This window comes from Coregonus lavaretus (genome assembly GCF_964263955.1).
Source record: "Coregonus lavaretus genome assembly, chromosome: 28".
Taxonomy (NCBI): domain Eukaryota; kingdom Metazoa; phylum Chordata; class Actinopteri; order Salmoniformes; family Salmonidae; genus Coregonus; species Coregonus lavaretus.
The window spans coordinates 9,873,351-9,896,246 of record NC_140015.1 but is presented as its reverse complement, the minus strand read 5'-3'; the positions used below and the strand labels follow the sequence as shown (position 1 = coordinate 9,896,246).

General features: G+C 41.3%; 1 protein-coding gene across 1 annotated transcript in view; it reads right to left on the bottom strand.

Annotated features, from left to right (window-relative positions):
- LOC311103765 (syntaxin-1B) overlaps window positions 1-20,261 on the bottom strand; it is a 63,236-nt gene extending 42,975 nt beyond the window's left edge. Inside the window, exon 1 of the mRNA XM_084145416.1 lies at window positions 19,917-20,261. Coding sequence (XP_084001542.1) covers window positions 19,917-19,946 — 30 coding nt within the window. The 5' untranslated portion in view covers window positions 19,947-20,261. The remainder of the gene's footprint in view (window positions 1-19,916) is intronic.
- Window positions 20,262-22,896: the final 2,635 nt, after the last annotated feature.

The following is a 22,896-nucleotide window of genomic DNA, read 5'->3' as shown; positions in this document are numbered from 1 at the left end:
GCCCAGCTAAACCTGCCTTAGATAGCTCCTTTGTCCCACCCCCCATACACGCGGAGACCTACTCAATTGGTGCCTCCAGTGATGCTATCTCTTTCATTGTTACCCAACGCTTAGGTTTACCTCCACTTTACTCATATCCTTCCATATCGTTGTCTGTACATAATGCCCTGAATCTTTTCTACAACGCCCAGATATCTGCCCCCTTTATTCTATGTACCCAACGCACTAGAAGACCAGTTCTTAAAGCCTTTAGCCGTATCCTTATTCTAGTCCTCCTCTGTTCCTCCGGTGATGTAGAGGCTAACCCAGGCCCTACAGCCCTCAGTATCACTCCTACTCCCCAGGTGCTATCATTTGCTGACTTCTGTAATCGCAAAAGCCTTGGTTTCCTGCATGTAAATATCAGAAGTCTACTTCCTAAGTTTGAGTTATTCACTGCGTTAGCACACTCCGCCAACCCTGATGTTCTAGCAGTGTCTGAATCCTGGCTTAGGAAGGCCACCAAAAATTCTGAAATTTCCATCCCCAACTATAACATTTTCCGTCTAGATAGAACTGCCAAAGGGGGTGGAGTTGCAATCTACTGTAGAGATAGCCTGCAGAGCTCTATCATACTATCCAGGTCTGTGCCCAAACAATTTGAGCTTCTACTTCTAAAAATCCACCTTTCCAGAAATAAGTCTCTCACTGTTGCTGCTTGGACACCATATGTGAATTGATTGCCCCCCATTTATCCTCAGAGTTCGTACTGCTTGGTGACCTAAATTGGGATATGCTTAATACCCCGGCCATCCTACAATCCAAACTAGATGCCCTCAATCTCACGCAAATTATCAACGAACCTACCAGGTACAACCCTAAATCCGTAAACATGGGTACCCTCATAGATATCATCCTGACTAACTTACCCTCTAAATACACCTCCGCTGTCTTCAACCAGGATCTCAGCTATCACTGCCTTATTGCCTGCGTCCGTAACGGGTCCGCGGTCAAACGACCACCCCTCATCACTGTCAAACGCTCCCTAAAACACTTTAGCGAGCAGGCCTTCCTAATTGACCTGGCCCAGGTATCCTGGATGGATATAGATCTCATTCCGTCAGTAGAGGATGCCTGGTTGTTCTTTAAAAGTAATTTCCTCTCAATCTTAAATAAACATGCCCCATTCAAAAAATACAGGACTAAGAACAGATATAGCCCCTGGTTCTCCTCAGACTTGACTGCCCTTGACCAGCACAAAAACATCCTGTGGCGTACTGCATTAGCATCAAATAGCCCCCGCGATATGCAACTTTTCAGGGAAGTTAGGAACCAATATACACAAGCAGTCAGGAAAGCAAAGGCTAACTTTTTCAAACAGAAATTTGCATCCTGTAGCACTAACTCCAAAAAGTTTTGGGACACTGTAAAGTCCCCGGAGAATAAGAGCACTTCCTCCCAGCTGCCCACTGCACTGAGGCTAGGAAACACTATCACCACCGATAAATCTACAATAATCGAGAATTTCAACAAGCATTTTGCTACGGCCGGCCATGCTTTCCACCTGGCTACCACTACCCCGGCCACCAACTCTGCACCCTCCGCTGCAACTTGCCCATGCCCCCCCGCTTCTCCTTCACACAAATTCAGACAGCTGATGTTCTGAAAGAGCTGCAAAATCTGGACCCCTACAAATCAGCTGGGCTAGACAATCTGGACCCTTTCTTTCTAAAACTAGCCGCCGAAATTGTCGCAACCCCTATTACTAGTCTGTTCAACCTCTCTTTCGTAACGTCTGAGATCCCCAGAGATTGGAAAGCTGCCGCGGTCATCCCCCTCTTCAAAGGGGGTGACACTCTAGATCCAAACTGTTACAGACCTATATCCATCCTGCCCTGCCTTTCGAAAGTATTTGAAAGCCAAGTTAACAAACAGATCACCGACCATTTCGAATCCCACCGTACCTTCTCCGCTATGCAATCCGGTTTCCGAGCTGGTCATGGGTGCACTTCAGCCACGCTCAAGGTCCTAAACGATATTATAACCGCGATCGATAATAGACAGTACTGTGCAGCCGTCTTCATCGACCTGGCCAAGGCTTTCGACTCTGTCAACCACCGCATTCATATTGGCAGACTAAATAGCCTTGGTTTCTCAAATGACTGCCTCGCCTGGTTCACCAACTACTTCTCAGATAGAGTTCAGTGTGTAAAATCGGAGGGCCTGTTGTCTGGACCTATGGCAGTCTCTATGGGGGTGCCACAGGGTTCAATTCTTGGGCCGACTCTTTTCTCCGTGTATATCAATGATGTCGCTCTTGCTGCTGGTGACTCTCAGATCCACCTCTACGCAGACGACACCATTTTGTATACATCTGGCCCTTCATTGGACACTGTGTTAACAAACCTCCAAACGAGCTTCAATGCCATACAACACTACTTCAGTAGCCTCCAACTGCTCTTATACACTAGTAAAACTAAATGCATGCTCTTCAATCGAACGCTGCTGGCACCCGCCCACCCGACTAGAATCACCACTCTCGACGGGTCTGACCTAGAGTATGTGGACAACTACAAATACCTAGGTGTCTGGTTAGACTGTAAACTCTCCTTCCAGACTCGCATTAAGAATCTCCAATCCAAAGTTAAATCTAGAATCTGCTTCCTATTTCGCAACAAAGCCTCCTTCACTCATGCTGCCAAACATGCCCTCGTAAAACTGACTATCCTACCGATCCTTGACTTCAGCGATGTCATTTACAAAATAGCCTCCAACACTCTACTCAGCAAATTGGATGTAGTCTATCACAGTGCCATCCGTTTTGTCTCCAAAGCCCCATACACTACCCACCACTGTGACCTGTACGCTCTTGTTGGCTGGTCCTCACTACATATTCGTCGTCAAACCCACTGGCTCCAGACCATCTATAAATCACTGCTAGGCAAATCCCCGCCTTATCTTAGGTCATTGGTCACCATAGCAGCACCCACCCGTAGTCTGCGCTCCAGCAGGTATATCTCACTGGTCATTCCCAAAGCCAACACCTCCTTTGGCCGCCATTCCTTCCAGTTCTCTGCTGCCAATGACTGGGACGAATTGCAAAAATCTCTGAAGCTGGAGACTCTTATCTCCCTCACTAACTTTAAGCATCAGTTGTCAGAGAACCTTACCGATCACTGCACCTGTACACAGCCCATCTGAAATTAGCCCACCCAACTACCTCATCCCTATATTGTTATTTATTTTTGCTCTTTTGCACCCCAGTATCTCTATTTGCACATAATCGCTTGCACATCTAGCATTCCAGTGTTAATACTAATTGTAATTATTTTGCACTATAGCCTATTTATTGCCTTACCTCCATAACTTGCTACATTTGCACACACTGTATATATATTTTCTGTTGTATTTTTTGACTTTATGTTTTTTTACCCCATATATAACTCTGTGTTGTTGTTTTTATCGCACTGCTATGCTTTATCTTGGCCAGGTCGCAGTTGTAAATGAGAACTTGTTCTCAACTGGCTTACCTGGTTAAATAAAGGTTAAAAAAAAATATATAATAATAATAATAAATCTAGTGGAAAGCCTTCCCAGAAGAGTGGAGGCTGTTATAGCAGCAAAGGGGGGACCAACTCCATATTAATGACCATTATTTTGGAATGAGATGTTCGACGAGCAGGTGTCCACATACTTTTGGTAATGTAGTGTACCACAAACCCCAAGGTGCCTTATTGCTATTAAAAACTGATTAACAACGTAATTAGAGCAGTAAAAATAAATGTTTATTTTGATATACCATGGCTGTCAGCCAATCAGCAGTCAGGGCTCAAACCACACAGTTTATAATTTACTTTGTGGAACGGGTTAGGGGTTAAAGTAACTAATGAAAGAGGGATAATCGAAATGTTGAGTGTCGGCTGAGCCATATCTCTAAAACCCTAACACAAAATGACAATCTTCTAATTCCTCTTTTAAATGAATTTATAAAACCTTAATGACTATCACTATCAGTTTTTATCAGAAATGTGGGTGTTATCAACAAGTATGATAAGAGGAGTAGAAATATTGCCAGAGGTGTTTTTGGAAACATGTGGCACAGTGCTAAGTTCAAACTTAATTTAGACCTTCTCTGAACTGCATGCAAAGCCCCCAAAATACATTTAGACTTACTCAAATTCAGTTCATCACCGTTGAACCCAGTCTGTGGTCTCCCTCAGGGGATCACAGCTGAGAAATGGAGACAGGTTTGTGAGGCTGCCAAGACGTTTTTGGGGCATTGTACATGACCAATTCACAGAATTCAATGAGCCATGTAATCAATATATAAAATGGTGAATGATGGGAGGGTTTAACAAATCTATGATTGCGTGTTTTAAATTATCTTGCGTCACGTAGCCTAGGAACCTATAGGAGTGTTCCATCCTACAACTAGTGTCTACCTAGATTACACTTCATCCTGTTGTCCTTTGCTCTAATGTCAACTGTTAATAACAACTGCATGACCACTTCTGTCATATGTTATTACATGCTTCATAAGTGTCTACATACCAGATGATATTACAGGGTGTTATGTTATGTCATTTACTAACCTTTGTGTCACATTATTACATTTTACATTTACATTTTAGTCATTTAGCATCTTATCCAGAGCGACTTACAGTTAGTGAGTGCATACATCTTTTTTTTTCATACTGGCCCCCCGTGGCAATCGAACCCACAACCTACAACATTATTACATTGAATGGAATGATGGGGGTCATAACCATGACGTTATAGTGTGTGCACAGACACCTTAAGTAAAGTGACATTCATTTGAGGTGTTATAAAACAGTTATGCATGTGGTTGCTCCACAGGATGAGTTGAGAATCACAAAACGTTACCATTCAAAGGATCTCCAAGAAACATTGTCAAATGGGAGCACAGATATATTTAGGATTATACATTTTTGGAAAAACTGCACTCAGTCCAGATATGAAAAAGAAACATTATAATACCAACAACTTGCCAAAACACAAAAATATTCTAACAAAACGGACGCAAATAGAATTTGTGCTGGAGCACACCAGGATTTGTGACAGCTGTGAAAAAAGGAAGATGTGCAGGCTACAGTAACAATGGCTAGTTAGCCAGGTATCTAGCTAGCTAATTAGTTGATGTTGCAACTGCAACATTTCATTGACCCGCCGATGGCTAGCTAGCTTACTATCTAGCAATCTGCTAGCACTAGCTAGTTAACTTCACTAGCTACTGGTGGAAATAAAAAACGTACTCTGTAGCACATTATACATTAACATCCTCTTTCACACTTTAAACGTAATAACATTTTCATCTTAATACACATTCTTTTACACAATCCAATGTATGTCAATAGCTATTAACCATGTTATTTGCTGTGGCTAGATTTGGGTTAGTGATAGGAAGAATGTCCCTACCCTAAACCCTAACCCTAACCCTAACCTTAACTCCAACCCTAACCTTAACCATTACCTAACCGTAACCTTAACCCTTACCTTAACCGTTTAAAATGTCTATTTCAATGGGGTGACATCAGAGTTAGGACGTCCCAAGGATTCCATTCAGACTTTACTGCTAGATTTGCCAAATAATCTATATAAATCCTGGATTGTGGATGCTACACTACATGACCAAAAGTATGTGGACACCTTCTCATCGAACATCTCATTCCAAAATCATGAGCATTATAATGGAGTTGGTCCCCCCTTTGCTGCTATAACAGCCTCTACTATTCTGGGAAGGCTTTCCACTAGATGTTGAAACATTGCTGCGGGGACTTGCTTCCATTCAGCCACAAGAGCATTAGTTAGGTAGGGCACTGATGTTGAGCGATTAGGCCTGGCTCGCAGTCGGCGTTCCAATTCATCCCAAAGGTGTTTGATGGGGTTGAGGTCAGGGCTCTGTGCAGGCCAGTCAAGTTCTTCCACACTGATCTCGACAAACCATTTCTGTATGGACCTCGCTTTGTAAAACGCATTGGGGCAGGTAACGTGTTCTCCTGGCATCCGCCAAACCCAGATTCGTCCATCGGACTGCCAGATGGTGAAGCGTGATTCATCACTCCAGAAAACGCGTTTCCACTGCTCCAGAGTCCAATGGCGGCGAGCTTTCGACCACTCCAGCTGACGCTTGGCATTGTGCATGGTGATCTTAGGCTTGTGTGCGGCTGCTTGGCCATGGAAACCCATTTCATGAAGCTCCCAACGAACAGTTCTTGTGCTGACGTTGCTTCCAGAGGCAGTTTGGAACTCGGTAGTGAGTGTTGCAACCGAGGACAGACGATGTTTACGCGCTACGTGCTTCAGCACTCGTTCTGTGAGCTTGTGTGGCTTACCACTTCGCGGCTGAGCCGTTGTTGCTCCTAGACATTTCTACTTCACAATAACAGCACTTACAGTTGACCGGGGCAGCTCTAGCAGGGCAGAAATTTGACGAACTGACTTGTTGGAAAGGTGGCATCCTATGATGGTGCCACGTTGAAAGTCACTGAGCGCTTCAGTAAAGCCATTCTACTGCCAATGTTTGTCTATGGAGATTCCATGGCTGTGTGCTCGATTTTATACACCTGTCAGCAATGGGTGTCCACATACTATTTGTATATATAGTGTATGTTTTGGCCAATGAGAGGATTTGAAGCCACCGGTCGGCCGTATTGGCACTCCCCAGAAGGAGCAGTCCTCCATAGGAATGAATGGAATTCTAAGGTATTTCAATTAAATGTTTCAAGGACAAATTACATGTATTTAAGATATATTTTTTGCTGTAGTGGGGACAGTAACATTAGTACTTTCAAAAATATATATTTTCCTGAAAAGAATCTATAGATTTGTATGTTTAGCTCACATAATATCATTTAAAAGTCTGTAATAGAATAGACGTGGCAAAAACAAATGTAGACATTAATAAATGCCTTTCTATAGCTTCAAAAACATCTTTACAACGGTGGGGGATTGCCAAGATGGAGGCGCGGGGGCTTCAAAACGGCGCCCCCTGTCTGTCATCTAGAGTGTATATAAATCATTGGATTTGCCCAGGAGAGAAGTACAGCGCCATCTCCTTGAAGCCACAGAAGTTCAAGGCCGACTGCGGTACTGCAGGCATTGTTAGCAGAAAACAGGATCCCCCATTATAGAGAATGAAAAAATTGGTCAATCTTGTATAAAGATAAAAAATTTGGAAGACAATCATGGTACCAATAATTGCTTCTAATACACCTGATGTATGTCAATGAACCGATTATTTTAAAATCGCACACAGAAGAAGTTATAAGGATAATTGAGTTGCTAATGGCAGTTTGCAGTACCCCGGTCGGCCTTCAACTTGAGTTACTCAATGAGAGGGGGCAGCACTGGTCCAATTTGTACAACTCAGAGCAGTTTATTGTCTCGTCCAATTAAAAATCCTAAGTACATCTGTGCTCCCATTTGCCCATCTTTCTTTTTTAATCCTTTGAATGGTAAAATGTTGTGATACTCTCAACACATACTGTGGTATAAGCACATTCATAACTGTTTTATAAGACCTCAAATTAATGTCACGTTACTTAAGGTGTCTGTACACACTCTATAATGGCGTATGACATGGTTATGACACCCATCATTCCGTTCAATGTAATAATGTGGCACAGAGGTTGGTAAATGAGATAACACCCTGTAATATCATCTGGTATGTAGACTCTTATGTAGCATGTAATAACATATGACATAAGTTGTCATGCAGACTGTGTAATAGCAGTTGTTATTAACAGTGACATAAGAGCATATGACAACAGGATGAACAGTCATCTATTTAACACCCATTATTACTAGTTTTATAACATATTATTTGTTACTTATAACTATTTAAAACTACTTATAACAGCTTATGACAAATGTTATAATGTGTTATTTAGTTGTTATAAAGGCTTTATGAATGCATACATAAGGACACCTAGAGTAAAGTGTTAATTTTTTTTTAATTGATCGGTTTTCTGCTGCCTTGCCAAATCCCCTTGCTGCAGAAGACATTATAGGGAGCAGTGAGCTGCATATTTCTTCACCTCCCCTCCCTCCTTCCATCCCTCGCCTCATGATTGAAACAGGAAGTGGGTGATCAATTACATATTCAACCTACACAAAAAAGAACAGTCAGAACTATATGTAAATGAGCTTAACCACTTAAGTATAGCATCTGAAGGCTGTTTCATTGTAATTTACTTACTTACAGTACCAGTCAAAAGTTTGGACACACCTACTCATTCCAGGGCTTTTCTTAATTTTTTACTGTTTTCTACATTGTAGAATAATAGTGAAGACATCAAAACTATGAAATAACAGATATGGAATCATGTAGTAACCAGAAAAGTGTTAAACAAATCAAAATCTATTTTATATTTGAGATTCTTCAAAGTAGCCACCCTTTGCCTTGATGACAGCTTTGCACACAATTGGCATTCTCTCAACCAGCTTCATGAGGTAGTCACCTGGAATGCATTTCAATTAACAGGTGTGTCTTCTTAAAAGTTAATTTGTGGAATTTCTTTCCTTCTTAATGCGTTTGAGCCAATCAGTTGTGTTGTGACAAGGTAGGGGTGGTATACAAAAGATAGCCCTATTTGGTAAAAGACCAAGTCTATATTATGGCAAGAACAGCTCAAATAAGCAAAGAGAAACAAAAGTCCATCATTACTTTAAGACATGAAGGTCAGTCAATACGGACACTTTCAAGAACTTTGAAAGTTTCTTCAAGTGCAGTCGCAAAAACCATTAAGCGCTATGATGAAACTGGCTCTAATGAGGACCGCCACAGGAAAGGAAGACCCAGAGTTACCTCTGCTGCAGAGGATAAGGTCATTAGAGTTACCAGCCTCAGAAACTGCAGCCCAAATAAATCCTTCACAGAGTTCAAGTAACAGACACATCTCAACATCAACTGTTCAGAGGAGACTTCATGGTCAAATTGCTGAAAGAAACTATTACTACCAATAAGAAGAAGAGACTTGCTTGGTCCAAGAAACACGAGCAATGGACATTAGACCGGTGGAAATCTGTCCTTTGGTCTGATGAGTCCAAATTTGAGATTCTTGGTTCCAACCGCCGTGTCTTTGTGAGATGCAGAGTAGGTGAACGGATGATCTCCGCATGTGTGGTTCCCATGGTGTGGGTGTGCTTTGCTGGTGACACTGTCAGTGATATATTTAGAATTCAAGGCACACTTCACCAGCATGGCTACCACAACATTCTGCAGCGATACGCCATCACATCTGGTTTGTGCTTAGTGGGACTATAATTTGTTTTTCAACAGGACAATGTCCCAACACACCTCCAGGCTGTGTAAGGGCTATTTTACCAAGAAGGAGAGTGATGGAGTGCTGCATCAGATGACCTGGCCTCCACAATAACCCGACCTCAACCCAATTGAGATGGTTTGGGATGAGTTGGACCGCAGAGTGAAGGAAAAGCAGCCAACAAGTGCTTATCATATGTGGGAACTCCTTCAAGACTGTTGGAAAAGCAATCCAGGTGAAGCTGGTTGAGAGAATGCCAAGAGTGTGTAAATCTGTCATCAAGGCAAAGGGTGTCTACTTTGAAGAATCTCAAATATAAAATTGATTTTGATTTGTTTAACACTTTTTGGGTTACGACATGTTTCCATATGTGTTATTTCATAGTTTTGATGTCTTAGCTATTATTCTACAATGTAGAAAATAGTAAAAAATAAAGAAAAACCCTTGAATGAGTAGGTGTCCAAACTTTTGACTGGTACTGTATGTCCAGATAAAAATTCAACGGCTACAATTTATTATGTAATGTGGGAGATTCAAAGCGTGTAACTACTGCTACTACCACCATACCAATGTGAGATCAGCAATACTTGTAAACTAGGTAATTTTAGGATGTGAGGGGCATTGTGCAGATAGCACCAGTAATGCCACCTTTTAGAAAAATAGACACACAAATGAGAATGGATATTCGGAATGAAAGTGAGAGTATGGGACAAATTCAAAGCTATTTCATGTATCAGGATTTGATTGTACAGTTATTATAATACTCTCTAACCTGGATTTCCTCCCTAAATGCAGGATTCAATTGTTGTTTGATTATTTCATTGTCAGCAATTACAATGTTGTTATAGTATAGTTTCTATGTAAAGTATAGTTTCTACAGAAGGGTCATCCTTCTTTGCAACTTTCTAAGGACTTAACTTGAGCCATACGTAGCTTCTCACCCATCAAAATGCTTTAAGAGCTTAACTTATTAATGTAGAGAGAGAGATTGATTACTTATTGGTGTCATAAGTCTGTAGCTTTATCGATAGTTAGGCTACCCGCGGGCATGGGTTCGTGAGGATGTCAAATATACAGTACATCAATCTAAATCGGTCATCATAAAACGTTTTGTCCTTCAATTTTACTCACTTTAGTGGTTTGATTGATATATCCGGGAACACCTTTTAAATGTGTTTGTCATCAAGGTGTATGATTGCTTCACAGTGTAGTAAATAGATCTGACATTTACCCTTTACAATCCAAACAGACATGGAATTATTGTATCTCCTCGCCCCAAAAATGGCAAAACTCTGACCTCTAAAAGATCATTCAACACAATCAGACCATCTGACATTCCTAGATTGTTTCCAAGACAATTTCCCCAACTAGCAATTTCAGAAATAATATCCTGCAACGATAACATGGTGATCATGCAAATTGAGAGAGCAGGAGATAATCAAACTTCAATAACATCTCCCCAACATAGTGGTCCTTAAGGCAAATGTTGTTGCTGAACTCTTGTCCTTCCTTTGTCCTTTCATTGTGCCGAGTCATTTAAAGATGTTAGATTAAAACCAAATCACGTGACGTAGTCCTTTACAATCGTACCCGGGGTTGAAAATGGCAGATTTGGGCACTGATAAGCGCCTAAATTGGAAACAATAGCTGTACAGTAACATCCTATAAATGACGTCAGAGCTCAGGCTCTGCACTTCAAAGCGCTGTATGGATTTTGACTGACAGCCGTTCTGAACTTGAGCACCACACGCGACAAGACATTGCCCCCATCCCTCCCACTAATTGGGAAACTTTTGCAAATGTTTTATTGTCTGTGTGAGGGAAATGTAAATTAAGAGGACTCGATGTATTTTGAAAGATGAGGCATTGAGGATTATAATAAATACCACTTTGATGTCATACAAGCAAGCCAAACACCTGTGAGTCCAAATGTGCACTTCACATTTCCATAATCATAAAACTCATGTCATTTACAGTGTCAACGTTTATGATCACTATGTTTGACGTACAGTTACAAGATGACATGGCGTCATACCCTGGGTTGTTCTGAACAGAATGAGCCTATATTTGTCTATTGTGAAGAAAACACGGAACACGCACCTGAATGCACTCATGACTCCTTTCTACACTCTTAGAAAAAAGGATTCCAAAAGGAGAACCCTTTTTGCTTCCATGTAGAACCCTTTTTGGTTCCAGGTAGAACTATTTTGGGTTCTATGTAGAGCCCACTGGGGAAAGGATTCTACATGGAACCCAATAGGGTTCTACCTAGAACCAAAAAGGGTTCTTCAAAGGGTTCTCCTATGGGGACAGCCGAATAACCCTTTTTATCTAAGTGTGTATGCGCACCAAAATTACGGTCTGTTTCTCTGAATTGCCTTATGAAAGCCTTACATGGTAAGATAGTATTTTATAACTTAGCAATGTTGGCAATAGAACAAGCTTTCAAATTATGCCCACCTGACCCAGATTGCGATTTATAATGGGCAGTTTTTGGATTGTGTGAACAACAGTAATTGTGTGATTGCGGGGATGCAGGGTTGTGTTACTAACAAACCAACTACAAGTGTACTTGCTCTAGCACCTTATAGTTGACGACTCTTCTTTGAGTCATTGAAGTGCATTGAAATTACTTAGGAACTGTGCACACTTTAGAGAGGTGTGTGGCCAATTGAATACACCAGTTAGTCCTCTCACTCAAACCCTTGTAATGTTTTTGTCTTATGTTGCACCTACCCCACATTTTCCAGGAATATTTGTATCATGTTACTAAATGTATCCAGAGTATTTTCAGATTTTGTCATCAACAAATGTGGCAAAAAGTACAGTAAATGTAAAATGCACATAAAATCCGCAGTGTAATATTTGGATTCAGTCTTGTGTCAGGTGAACTGTTGTGTCCTAAACTTTAGTCTAATAAATGTCCCAAAATTACATTTTCCAAACCCTTTCAATTGCAACCATGCTTATGCATTTCATATTTCTTCCGTAAGAAACATTTCAATTTATCCCTATCCATATAGGTCAATTTCCACAAGTGTAAAGGGTTAAATAAAAGTCTGCATTTGTGGCAAAGAGATGGCATACCCCACACTTCAGATTCCATGTTTCAAAACGTAGAAAAACTGACTTGAATGATCATGGGCATTCAATATCCAAAGAGATTTAGACTCTACAGAGCTTGAAAGATAGAATGATAGTCCTTAGAACATCGTATTACTTAAAGCAGTGTGAGTCACAATAAATTCCAACTGCAGGACACTGTAAGCATCCTGAGACAGCTCCATGCAGTTGTGATCTCACTGCTCCACCTGTGTTTAGCTCAGTCTGAGCGAAAGGGGATGTGCGTTAGGCTATGAACAGAATTCCGCCAGACAGCCACATGATCTCATCTGACTGATCAACCCGCTCCTCTCTGACTTGTGGCACAGTAAGGCACAGAGTCCTCAGAAAAGTAGGATGGATGCCAGAGCTAAAGTAATTATTCAGCGTGTTAATTTAGTGGCTGAAATTGTTGACGAAGTAAGTGGTCAGCATGTCTTTCCTTCCCCTACGTTGACATTTAAAAAATGCAAGCTATTCTTTATATACACATAGTAAAAACAATTGAGTAAAAGTGGAGTAGGAATTATCGGATGGATTTTCTAGAACTCATTTGAAGGTATAACTCCTAGGAGAAATGACTAGCTTTATTGAGGTAAACTTAACTATATCAAAAAAGCAGGGCAGACATTGAGGTAGTTTCTATTTAATAAAAAATCCTTCAATCCAAATATGTGGGGATAAACAACATGTGACAGATTCAGCAGTGTGAGGTGAGTAAGACTCACAGACAGACAGAGACTGTTCCTGAGTACCCTAGGCTTCATGGATTGGGGTCAGCTTTTAACCATACCCCCAAACCCAATCCACACCAAATAATACACTCAAAACAAAGGCTATTTGTTGTCCACGTAAAGTGACTTTCCCTCCTCTGTTCAGTTCATTGCCATTGAGAGGAATATAGATGCTAAAACATGCCTTGGAGGGTTATTTTTACTGTCTAATGTGTCCACCACGTCAAGGGCACGTGTACCAGTGGGCAAACAGATGCCTCGGTCAGATGAAAGACATCTTGCTGCAATAGATCCGTCACATTCCCTCCTGCTATTTAATCCTGATTAGCATTTGTTTCCTTCATTGTTGAACTTTTGTGTCTATACGACTACAATTTCAGGCTTAATTACTTTTGGGTTGACAGAGTGCAAATGAAGATCCCTCTGCTTAAATGACTTTGTGGAGGAGGACTCAAAACACACATCACTCATTCAGCTTGGGTCTGCTCGACCTTGTTTATTGGGAAATAAATCAAATGTAGGACGTATCTACCGGTAGTTCTAGGTTTGTGTTTGTATTGTGTGTACCACTGAAAAGCACTGTGGTTTTAAATATAGTGGCTGTCTCTGCCCTTGGTTGCAAATGACCTCACAGAACACTGCGTCCGTCCCCCATCATGCCCAACTCTACCACAGATGCGCCAGACTTTAGGGCTAAACCAGGAAACTGTGGCTTTTCCTGGGTTATTCATTTCCAACATGGCCGCCGTTATGACTCACCGTTTGATACAAACACATCTTTAGAATAAATAATGCACATCCTTGACCTCTCCTGGAATATACTCTCCATCCACGAAGCATCATATCTTTAAATGGAAAATACTCAACACAGAACGACCAGTATTCTCTGGTGCAATCCGCTATTACATTGATGTGGCATGTAGTCAGGGGTGGTGCTCATACATAATGTATTACTAGCTGCGGTAATCACTCATGGGGAGGGACTATTGGAGGGCCATCTAATGGAGATGCTCTGCTATACATTTTGTGACCCCCTTCCTTATGAAAAAAATCCACTTTAGGATGATAATCTTTTCTGACAATGTGTTAGGGGGGGGGGGGGGGGGGTAATGATAGCCTATACATCTACTAACTGCATCAAATGCAAATCACCAGTGTGGTCTTTGATTTCATTTGTTTAGCAGTGAGCATAATTACATTTTAGGGTCAGGTGGGATTACTGTCTCATAGAAATGTGATACAAATGTCCTAATATGGAATTGTGTAACATAAAAGACGCATACTTCAAATAAAAGACAACATAAAAGTAGATGAACATGTCAACTTCAAATATGCCAAGGAAATCTTTTACAAAAGCCACCACAAATAGATGCAAATATGTCAAATCCATTCAGTAGAGCAGAACTGCTAGGCCGTGCCTTTGAGACAGAACTGCCCTCACACAGTTTTAACATGCAGTTATTTACCTAAATATTATAATTTCTGAAATACATCCAACAGAATTCAGTCATACACTTTGACCAAACCTCATTCAGCGTGTATAATATGTTAGTGTCTCTCTCCACTCTCCTGTATACAGTTCTGCTCTGCGTTTTTTAAGTGGTGGTTTGTTCCATGCCCTTCAATGACTCAAGGACAGCTTAAGGCACAATAGAGCCAAGATATATGCAACTATCATGTGGCATGATCTTTATTACAGCTGGCAAATTGTGCTTTGGTATCATTTGTATTATACTATCATTACAACATGTTAACCCTATTAGCTTTAGTATCATTTGTCCTGAAGGAGCCTTGATTAACCCTTGTTGTCAAAGGTCAAAAGGTTATAGAAGGTTCACTCATTCATCAGCTGCTTTCTGTGTTTGATTGTACCTGTTTCGATGATGGATTGTCACCAAAACATAGGCTTTTGATTCAGAACAGATGGCTATACATTTCTCCTCTCCCAGCCTAATCTCAACAGCCTTGATAAAAATATGAACAATATAATCTTAAAGTTGTTTCATTGTTATTACATTGCAATAACAATGTTTTGCAACATTTAAATATGGTACTGTATAATCTGAGCTAACCGTGTTGCTAACGGGGACTTGTTTGTTCAGGTGAATGTTTCAATGTACAGTGCCTTCAGAAATTATTCACAGCCCCTTTACTTTTTCCACAGTTTGTTGTGCTACAAAGTGGGATTACAATTAATTTAATTGTCCGTTTTGGTCAACGATCTACACAAAATACTCTAATGTCAAAGTGGAAGAAGAATTCGAACATTTATGAAATATTTATGAAAAATAAAACACTCATATATCTGGATTAGATAAGTATTCACCCCTCTGAGACAATACATGTTAGAAACACCTTTGGCAGCATGAGTCTTTTTTGGGTAAATCTCTAAGAGCTTTGCACACCTGATTATACAGTATTTGCACATGATTATTTTTTTTATTCTTCAAGCTCTGTCAAGTTGGTTGTTGATCATTGCTAGAAAGCCATTTTCAAGTCTTGCCATAGATTTTCAAAGCCAAAACTGTAACTACGCCACTCAGGAACATTCAATGTCATCTTGGTAAGCAATTCCAGTGTAGATTTGGCCTTGTGTTTTAGGTCATTGTCCTGCTGAAAGGTGGATTCGTCTCCCAGTGTCTGTTGGAAAGAAGACTCAACCAGGTTTTCCTCTAAGATTTTGCCTGTACTTAGCTGTATTCCGTTTATTTTTATTTTTTTTAAACTCTCTAGTCCTTGCCGATGACAAGCATACCCATAACATGATGCAGCCACCACCATGCTTGAAAATATGAAGAGTGGTACTCAGTGATGTGCTGTGTTGAATTTGCCCCCAAACATAACGCTTTGAATTCAGGACAAAAAGTTTATTTGCCACATTTTTTGCAGTATTACTTAAGTGCCTTGTTGCAAACATTGCATGTTTTGGAATACTTTTATTCTGTACAGGCTTCCTTCTTTTCACTCTGTCATTTAGGTTAGTATTGTGGAGTATAGTAACTACAATGTTGTTGATCCATCCAAATTTTTCTCATTTCACAACCATTAAACTCTGTAACTGTTTTAAAATCAACATTGGCCTCATGGTGAAATCCCTGAGCAGTTTCCTTCCTCTCCGGCAACTGAGTTAGGAAGGACGCCTGTATTTTGTAGTGACAGGGTGTTTTGATACACCATCCAAAGCCTAATTAATAACTTCACCATGCTCAAAGGGATATTCAGTGTCTGATTTTTTTTTATTTCTACACATCTACCAATTGGTGCCCTTCTTTGCAAGGCATTGAAAAAAATACATGCTCTTTGTGGTTGAATCTGTGCTTGAAATTCACTACTCGATTGAGGGACCTTACAGATAATTGTATGTGTGAATGACTCAAGACATTTCATCTTTTCATTTTTTATACATTTCTAAAATGTCCTACAAACAAAATTCCACTTTGACATTATAGGGTATTGTGTGTAGATCAGTGACACAAAATCTAAATGTAATCAATGTAAAATTCAGGCTGTAAAACAACAAAATGTGGAAACAGTAAAGGAGTGTGAATACTTTCTGAAGGAACTTTATATACAGTACCACAGACCTCTACATGAATAAGCCTCTCAATGTAAATAAAGGTGTACTGTCTAGGTCGGACACTGAAGTCAAACACTCCTTTCCTCTGTCGCAATCAGGGAGTTCCAGCTGTTTATGTGGGACACATTGCATGGTAGGGAGGTGAAAGCTGTTTTTCCCACTCTTAAACTTCTGTCATGGCATACATGTGGTGAATATGAATGCTAAATACATGTGGGGCTAAATAATGCATCACAGTGAATCGAGGCACACAAAGATTTAAGCAAAACGACACAAAATATACAGTAACTGGAATAACAGAATGTTGTGCTAATTCTGCATTGGACACAAAGATGTCACTGGATATGTTATAAACCTCTTATAAATAAGCTCACTACCCTACCAAGTAGCTACAAATTGGATGCATGTATTGAATGTATGGCTCTCTCAGTCAAGGCCACAAGTGATGTTACTGATATTCAAGACAGTGTAAATTACATAATGCTCTATCGACTACTAATATGAGAGAGGTTGGCAATGCTATAGGCCTATAAATAAAACAGTCCAGAAAAGTATCCACTTTGCAACTAAAATGACACTCTGGCTGCATTTAGACAGGCAGCCCAATTCTGATATTTCACTAATTGGTCTTTTGACCAATCAGATCAGCTCTGAGAAAGATCTGACATGAAAATATCTGATGTGATTGGTTAGAAGACCTATGTGAAAAAAAAAAAAAAAGATCAGAATTGGGGTGCCTGTCTAAATGCAGCCATATAACCAATTAAAATAAAAATGCACACACACAATTTTGCACTGAATAAATATCATGGAAAATGCTAGTGCAATTACAGAAATGTTAAGGACATTGAGTGAGTGATATATTTTTGGTCTTGGGAGAACAAATCAATAAAATTAGTGTGAGTGAGTGAGTGTGTGTGTGTGTGTGTGTGTGTGTGTGTGTGTGTGTGTGTGTGTGTGTGTGTGTGTGTGTGTGTGTGTGTGTGTGTGTGTGTGTGTGTAATGACAGATCGCAAAATTACTTTTATGAGTAAGGAATTCCACTGACATCTCTAAACTATAATGCTTAGAAATATGGTAAAGAATAAGAAACGAATGACTGTGCCTTTTCAACCCCCAGGATTTGTCTCAAGGTTGCTGTTTCATCTTAGGTTTATGATATATAGTGCGATTGAGCTTCGATTATGTCCCTTCTCAGCAATCCCTACCCCAGTTTATAATCAATAAGATTGGAACAGATATTGTGCAGCAACGCACGCGCGCACCCTCACTCGAAGGTCTATCAGCCGTCTCTTTGGCTTACACGGGAATAGGAGGTATAGACGTGGTACATTTAGCCGGCCAATCTTTTTCTCACTCACACACGTAGCACATTCGGTGAAACCCGTGCAGACACGGCTTGCTCAGAGTAGGACGATGTAGCGCGCGACGTATACGTCACTGTGATGTTGATGATTACATAAAATGTAATTATTACCCAATCATACAACATCTGTTGCCAGAATTACGTGATATTCTATCATTATAATATAACATTAACAATATTATTTTCATAGAGTTTAGACTGACGGTAGCGATTATTTATCAATTTCACTTCAGATGGCATCCATTATATCGGGAAGGTGAGGGGGTTGGGTTGGGGATACAAAACCATAAATTACAGGTAAAGAAAGAACGAAAATCCGTCTCAGAGAGCAACAGAATCTACTAAATGAACACGTCTAATAAACGCTCGTATGGTTCGTTTGGACACGAAAGCGTCATAACCGAGAGATTTCTGTAGCCTAGTCTCCTTGAATCTGCAGTGGGCAGTGAGGCAAGTGCCTAGTGTCTGACTGAGTATGGATCTAGCTGTGTTCAGCGTTTCAGTGGGAAGGCACAGAAGGAGGCACATAATTCATGCAAGGTGCATCCGCTGACCAGGGGCTATCTCAGGGACGGTGACACAATCCCAGTCATTTGCTATAATGTTCACAGCGGTGCAGTATAGCCTGTATTGGCTCTACATTTGGATATAATAATCACACACAGGCTCTCACACACACACACGCTTTAGATATAGGTGCAGAGCGGCAGTGAGTCCAGGCGTTTCCTCTGATATTTTATTGATCTCCAGACGTTGGAGGTTGGGCTACGCCAAAAAAGCCATGCATGCTTCGGGCCTCATATCGATTTTATTGCCTTGAGGATAGGGGAAATGTGTTTTTCAATTAAACCTAGACAGACAAATTGCACAAATATATGGCAGTGGCTATCCTTATGGCATACATCTAGTCACCGAATATGTTTTAAACCGGTATGAATGTGGTTTTCCAATGCAGGGAAAAATGAAACCCTGGTGCAGATCCTGCCATTGCATGGTGTCGCCAAAGCGAACCCAATTGAACCCTATAGGTGCATATTTGGGAGAGATCTTCAATTATGTCCTCCTTGATCGAATTTGGGTCTAATACAAGCAATAATGTAAACGATACCCTATTATAGAGGCCAGTTATAACAAAATGTACAATCTCATAATATGACCCCCCAACCCCACCGTAGTCGGCCCCGTCCCACTCCTATAAAACGCTCTCTCCATCAACTATCTAGAAAACGATAAATCCGATGGGCTGAAGCAATTCTGAACAAATATTTCGTTCTACCAAGGGTTGAAGAAAAAACTTTAACGGTGTTTGCAGGGATTGCTTGGCTAGGATGACTATGGGCTAGGATAGCCTTCACCCACTGTATTTTACCACTGTTAAGGGTAGCTGTCCATCCATATTAGCCAGCAATAAGCATTCATAAGCTTATATTGATATGGTTCATTTATATCAGTAGACTATCTATGGTAGATGTGTTTGTTTTATATGCTTGCCTGCCTGCAATGCTAATAGCCCTATGCTATTTTCTCAAATCAATGCATTTTAACGGACCTTTAATAGAGAAGTCATATTTTTATCATGCTCATATTACGTGTATGATCATCAGTGCACGCATGCGGGCACCACTAGGCTATTGACACTGATGGGAAGATACATTCGAATGCGTAAAATAGAAATGAATAGCCTAAAGATATCTGCCTCTGTATTTTTGGTAAGGAACCGAAACCTACGTGCACATATTTTTTATGTTTGCCGTGAGCTAGCGCTCAGCAAGGAGATGTCAGACGCTGACGCCCGATTGCGGTGAGGTTTCGGAAGGGAGGAGAGAGTGGGACCAAGGGAGGAGGGTAGGAATGGTAGAAATATATAAGCTTACACTTCGTAGTTCTTGTGTACGATCCTTCATTGTTTCCCCGCCGTGTTGGCTAAAATATAATCGCCTGGGTTTTTCCGCCTCGTTGTCTTCTTATGTCCAAAGGTCCGACAATTTTATATTTTCTTCCAGTATTCAAATGAGGGGGTAGGCTATGAGTCTCCCCTGTGCACTACCTTCTCTGTCTTTTTTGCTTTTCTCTAGTCCCCCCTCTACCGTGCTTGTGCGTCCTCCTTGGCGGTGCAGTGTCGCCCCGCAGCGCGCTCCGACTCCAGCAAACGAATGCGATACGAGCGCGGTACTGATGCTGCAAAAAAAAAAAGGATGAAAAAAGAAGCGATGCGGAGGGATGGAACTCTGTGCGCACGCGCGGTCTCCCTCTCTCCATCTCAATCACTTTACCTGCTACCCCTCCCCCTCCGCCCTTTTTCCCCTTCGGTGTCTATCCGCAGCGCGTAATCGTTCGGCGCTCTATGCAAACCAGGGAACTGTAGTTTGTTTTAGGTGAATGAAAATAATTTTGTGGAATTCAGTCCACGCGCACGGAGACGAGTAGGGCAACGGAAAACCCAGCCCCCCTTCCCAAAGGAGCAGTTTCCACAAGGGACTCAGGGTGGTCTATAGTGGCAAGCAGGCAGAAGGAAGTGAGATAATCAGAGGATGAGGTGATGTTACCCCCATTAAACATGTTTTTTATTTATTTATCGGAAGCCACCCACTTCAATGCACAAGGGCTCTATGTATGAGCTGTCCACCACAAAATGGTAAACGCCATCGTAATGACTGGAATAGAAGTCAGCTGTAGGCTAAAAGGCAATGTAGCCTAATGATTTAGAGAATTCAATACTTTACTCTCTGTTTTAATATTAGGCTACAGCAGACTATTTTACTGATAGGCCTAGATTTTGAAAACCTTAACACCTCTGATTTTACAGTTATTAGATTGTAATACATCTAGACCTGCATTCTAATAGCCTATAACCTGAGGCAAATGTCATCAAAATTGTTTCAACATTTCAGACATCTTTGTTTAATTAAATTAGAATAGGCTACCATGTTAGATTGCTTTATAAGTCTACGTTTTGTGTAAAAGTTATCTTATTGTATACCGTATTCAGTGGCCTTTCCCCCCAAACCAACAGAAGGGGTCATATTACTAAACATAACATGAATATTGTCTTCAACCTTGTGCTCAATTCCATTTCCTCACATGATGACTCAATTGATCAGAGTTGTGCACTCACATTCCATATTGACAGTATCCCTGAATGGCCCCTGACTGTTTGAGCAGAGCCTACTGTAAAGAATAATCCATAATAGCTCCTAACATTATTCAATGCCTGTATTCAAGGCAATGTAGGGAGATCATGTCCTAATAAAGCACATGATATCCTCATTCAGTGGAATGATTAGTCTAGCACAGATGACCTAACTTGTGGCTTGGCATGGTTCAGTACTATCTGTAATACTTCTCAGTTTTAATTCTACAAGCAATGTACAGTATCAGGTACTGAGGTGAGACCGAAGTTGTTAGGCTACCAATATTAAATGGGATGAATTCAAAGGATAAACATACTATCTACCAATTAATCAATACCTATGTTATGCAGTGCCATCTTATATCCAGTAAAATCACCAATAAATTGGGCCACGGTGCAGAGTCATTTCAAATAAGGATTTTACGATTGTGATGAACTCATGCTCTACTCTAATTTCCTTGGAAATGGCAGCATGCCCAGTGATTAACCAACAGTCGTGTACTGTATAACCCACCTTGATGTCTTCCATTTAGCATAGAGTAGAAAGAAAAAAGCAGAGATGAGGCAGGGTTAAAACATAGCCGAAAGAGTGGGGGTCCATCTCACTAAAAAGGGGGTATATCATGAATGAGTCCCTGATAGTCATAACATGTCACATCTGCTTGATTCACACTATAGGGCCGACCTGAACTATACCCTGCTGGCTCTGATATTTTCTTTTCACATTGTCCTGTCCTGCAGTGTTACATTAACTATGGTGGATGCGTAACCAGTTCAGCCCAGTACAGCTTGGCTTGGCTCGGCACGGTTTGGCTCAGTTCAGTTTGTTTCAGTTCAGTTTGGCTCAGTAGTGTGAAATAGATACAGTAATGGAATCCATTGTGGACATTGCTTTGTTTTAACTGATGCCATCTGGGTAACCTGTTCTTATCACTTCTAACAAGTTCCCAGTTGTCCTCACAAAACCAGGCCGGCTGAAAAGGACTCTGAGTTAAGGCCTACAATTGAAATAAAAAAACATGATCTGGAGGTAGTCAAGTCAGAGATTTTACCTGTCGTATACACCTGTCACGACTTCGGCCGAGGGTCAAGAGGCGGGTGAGCGGCTGGTCCACCTGAGGCAGGGGACGATGACCGCGCAGGACTTTGCGTTGGAGTTTCGGACGCTGGCAGCGGGGTCCGGGTGGAACGAGCGGGCCCTGATCGACCATTTCCGGTGCCATCTGCAGGAGGACGTCCGACGGGAGCTAGCCTGCCGAGACACCATGTTGTCCTTCAATAAACTGGTGAACATGGCCATTCGTTTGGACAACCTGCTGGCAGCCAGAGGACGTCCTGGTAGGGGTCTGCCCGTTTCCACCCCGGACGACTCGGATTCCGAGCCGATGGAGCTAGGTGGAGCCACAGTACACCACAGTACACCACACGTCGTAGTCAACGTTCTTTTGGGCCTGGAGGCGGCAGGCAGGGCACTCACGCATCACCCCAGGTATCGAACACCCACACTTGTTCAGAGCCCTCTGCTGCGCACTGTACCCTACCTATCCACTTTCCTGATCACATTGTAGTTCCCTAGTATAAGGAGCTAGTCGATTCAGGCGCAGCTGGGAACTTTATGGACAGGGCATTCGCACGGCGTCAAGGCATTTCATTGGTTCCCCTATCCATTCCACTCCCCATCAGAGCACTCGATAGTCGAGCATTAGGGTCCGGGTTTGTTAAGG